This window comes from Gekko japonicus, unplaced genomic scaffold (assembly GCF_001447785.1).
Source record: "Gekko japonicus isolate JY-2015 unplaced genomic scaffold, Gekko_japonicus_V1.1 scaffold325, whole genome shotgun sequence".
NCBI classification, from domain to species: Eukaryota; Metazoa; Chordata; class Lepidosauria; order Squamata; family Gekkonidae; genus Gekko; species Gekko japonicus.
In genome coordinates, this window is record NW_015164674.1 from 821,204 (window position 1) to 825,463 (window position 4,260).

Sequence of the window (4,260 nt, forward strand, 5' to 3'; positions counted from 1 at the left end):
CTCACTCAATAACATAAGATCAGCATCTTAGTTGCTGTGCTTGTACCACAGAAGGAAAAATTTAGAATAAGAGAGACAACTCAACACATAATTGAGAGCAATTGAACTCATTGATTTAGACGGGCTTGGGCATACATAACTCTGTGTAGGAATGTGGCAAAGATCATTATTTGGACCAATTAATGTTTAAAGTGCTGTAAGTAAGCTTTTAATTCATACATTACTTCCCTTCAGGTAATATCCTCCATAATTAAAATCTTATTTCCCCTACACCGCCTTTCTGTGGCCTCAGTATTTTTGGAAACGTATGTGTTTACAAGGTCTGACAATTCAGTCATTATAGGGTTAACTTGTTTACCTAGTATTGCTATTGTTTAGACTGACCTGGAAGGGAAACCTGGCACAGAGCCAATGGGGAATTAGCCCGGGAAAAGTAACTTACATTGTGATACAGATTGGTTGTTTGTTTCAGGTGACTTCCTTTCTAGGGGTCGAGAAGAAGGACAGATTCTCCATTATCTGTGTGTAGTGTGTAACCATGATTTGAACTATAAGCAGCTTAGAAAATGTAGCTCTTAGGAGTTTGTTATTTTGTAGGTTTCCTGTATACCTTTTACCCTTAGAAATAAAGGTTTTTAAATGCAAAGAAATCTCTTCTTTCCAATAGAGCAAGATCCATTGATACTCTAAGTAATTTAAATACCTTTGACTATTTTACAAGTATGACAGTGTATTTTGAAAATGTTAAACATTAGTCAATCCAATAAAAATATAATCTCCCTTGCAATAGAAGTTTCTTGTACATTAGGGTTGCCAACCTGCAGGTGGCACCTGGAGATCTTCTGCTATTACAATTGATCTCCAGATGACCACAATCAGCCTGGATAAAGTGGCTGGTTCAGAGGATGGATTCTATGGCATTGTACCCTGCTGAAATCTCTCCCCTTCCCAAACCCCACCGTCCCCAGAGCTGGCAACCCTTCTTGTAGATCCTTTAGAAGTATTAGACCTTGTGGGTGGGAGTGGTTTCCTTTATATTAAAAATGCATAGGATTTGGGGGGGCATAGGTAATCTGTAAATGGATGTTTGGGCATTGCCAAGTACCATTGGATCAAAAACTGTTATTGGTTCAAGTGATGAGCAAAGAGGCATAGTGATGGGTATTTGTATGTTTTTAAACCAGTGTTAAAATTAAAATTGCAGTTTTGTGTCATCATTACTTGTTGGAAATGGCTTTTTGGTGCTAATTTATATATTTTTATTATTAAGATATGGGGTTCTTCTTATTGGAACATTTGTTTTATTTTACCTGAAGCTGATCTTAAACAAATGTACAGGGTGGCAGAGAGCTTTTTCATTTTGTATACTTTTCAGATAAGCATGTACATATGTAACTCTCAATGTAACTTTAACCCGCATAAAGGCTTCTGTTGCTTTCATGAGTCATCATTCATCATTTCACTTGGTTACCATTGATGCACATCTTCCACTAGTTTGTATGTGTGCAGTGCAAAATGCTACTCTACCAAAGTAGCAGTATTTTATGCATGTAGACAAGCAACAGAAACATAAGGCTTTAAATTGAAGCTTATGCTAAACTGAGGATGGAAATAAGTAAAATGAAAGGGAACATAAGAACACTGAATATCCTATCTTGTACTGAATATCTATTGCAGGCTTTGTCAGTTAAATGATACTGAACAATTTTTATACTATTGTCAGTTGTTCAACAATTGTAGTAAAAAATTTCTTCTTCTGTTTAGCCAGAATATATCCCCTCCCAAAGATATCATAGTCATATATCTCCATATCAATAGTCCTAGCTGCATATTTTTAAATAAAGATATTAATGCACAACACCAATTTACAGAACCCTCTACATGAAACTTGGCACACAGTTATCTCCCAGTGGATGTACACGGCAGACCAGGAAGGTTCCAGGGTCATTGTGGATGGCAGAGTCCACAAGACAGAAAGGGATCTGAATTCTCTATAGCAGGGATGCACAACCCATACAGCTAACATGGGATGTAATGTGTCTTGAGTCTTGACTGGAGATAAAGGGGGGCACAGATGGATTTGCAGCTGCAGAATCTTGGAGTCGCTGAGATGCTGCGTTGCTGTGATGACAGCAAGCAGTTGACTGAGGCTGCCTGAGAGGCAGCTTTCTGATCCCACCTCAGAGGTGGGGAAGTTCCCCCTTTGTGTCTGTGAGGCTTGCATTTTCATCATGAGGCTCTTGGGTATAGTAGAGAAGTATCCCTTCCCCTGGGGTGGGGTCTTCGCTCAGAGAACAGCTCAGAAGCAGTGTATTGCTTCTCCTCAAGAAAGGGTAATCTTCTCAGTTGCAACCAAGATCGCAACCAAAACACATGCCTCTCAAACTGAAGTACTGGTGGCTCCTTCCTCTAGCTTCATGGGAGGTAGCACTGAGAACCACAAAATATTTATTTATTTGCTTCATTTGTACACCACTTCTCTCCCCAATAGGGACCTCAAGTGGCGTACAACGTTCTCTCTTCCTTTATGCCGCCATGTCTCCAGTGTTGTGCAACCTTGCTTGATGGTATAGAATTCTTTCCCCCTCTGGCACTGTTTCCATATTTCTGATGGACCCTCTGGCACTGTTTCCCCCACTGAGCCCTTGTGGGGAGGGCGGGGTATAAATTTAATAATAAATAAAAATATTTCTAATTACGCCCCAAAACACCAAAATGAAAGGGGCAGGAAGTTCCCCCACAGATATATCCCCTGTATTTCTAGATGGGCATCGACTTCACAAACTGGGTTCAGTGTAACTGTGTAACCAGGTTCAGTGTAATTGCTGATTCTTTGTAGTACCTTTACATATGTTTTCATTAATGCATTCTTGACACATCTCTGGGCACTCCGTACAAACGCCATCAGCTGCGAAGTGCTTCTCTGAGCAGGCATCTTTACACTCTGATTGCTCTAGGAACAAGGGGCTTTCACAGGACAGACATGTGGTGGCATTTTCTTTACATGTCTTGCAGGGGTGGCTGCAGATTGTGCAGATCCCATCTTCAGTAAAAAAGCCCCTAAAAGAGTTTAAAAAAAAATCAAACTGTAGATCATGGTGTAATTGTCAGGGAACCAGAAAATACTTGGGAGGTTACTTAAAATCTTTAAGGAACAGTTTGTTTTAAATATGGCTGTTGTGCACCATACCTGTCTCAGTAGATAATGGTGGAGTTCCTACTTCTCTTTCTATGTATCTATAGGATTTTAAGGCATCTGGGGCTACTGTGCATTTGAGAGCATCTAGACTTCTGCTTTGCTCTTCCAAAAAAAGGCTGTAATGCACAAACTGGGAAGTATATATGTACCCAGGAACCTACTTAGCTAGTCAGCCCTGATAAATAAGGACAGTGGAATAAAAACACAGAAAAGAGAAAGAACAGGACATTTGGGGCTAGGCAATAATGTCTATCTGTTTCAGTACTAGGAAGTTCCTGCCCTCCCATCTACATGAAAGAAAAGGAAGAAAAATGCATATGTGCTGGCCCTGGACCTTTAGGATGAAGTCTTCCAGCCAACATACCAATTTTATCATTGTTATCAATGAACCACTATTAACTTGCTGTTACAAAATTAGTAGAAGCAAAAGACAGGCCCAGTGTGCAGAAGCTAACTATGAAATGAGGAAGTAACTATGAAATGAGGAAGTAATCATAAAGTTGGGCTTAGTCCAGTTGTACTTTCATCCCACCCCTACTGAGGTGGAACAATCATGAAAACTGGGTAAATTACACTAAACAGATATGCACCTATCCCTATTATATTCTGGTTCATTTAGACATAATGCAAGACTATGGCTTATTTTAACTGTATATAACTAAAAAATCAAGATTCAGCTTGTAGATCATCACTCAGATTCTGGCTTGCCTTGATAAGTACAAATTTTATTGCCTTCCCTCTATAATAGAAGTGGTGGTGTCAGGAAACAAACCAAGATAAAGCCAGTATTAAACCAGAATGTCTGTATTCACATATCATACAGGGCTATAGAAAATACTAACTGTGGTTAACTTCAAATCATATTTCAGAAGCTGGTTTGACAAACCCTAATTAACTATAGTTAATGGAAAGCCCTGCATTCAGACAACCACACTAGCCAGAGTTTAGTTAAACTGTGGTTTCACATGATAACCAAACTGAGCCTCCATATGGGAGCATATATGGGGTGGACTCTATGGTTTGGATCCTATGAACCATGAACAGAAAATGTCCATGGAGAG

General features: G+C 39.5%; 1 protein-coding gene across 1 annotated transcript in view; it reads right to left on the reverse strand.

Annotated features, from left to right (window-relative positions):
- PCSK5 (proprotein convertase subtilisin/kexin type 5) overlaps positions 1-4,260 on the reverse strand; it is a 491,368-nt gene that overhangs the window by 15,759 nt on the left and 471,349 nt on the right. Inside the window, exon 30 of the mRNA XM_015409257.1 lies at positions 2,843-3,060. Coding sequence (XP_015264743.1) covers positions 2,843-3,060 — 218 coding nt within the window. The remainder of the gene's footprint in view (positions 1-2,842; positions 3,061-4,260) is intronic.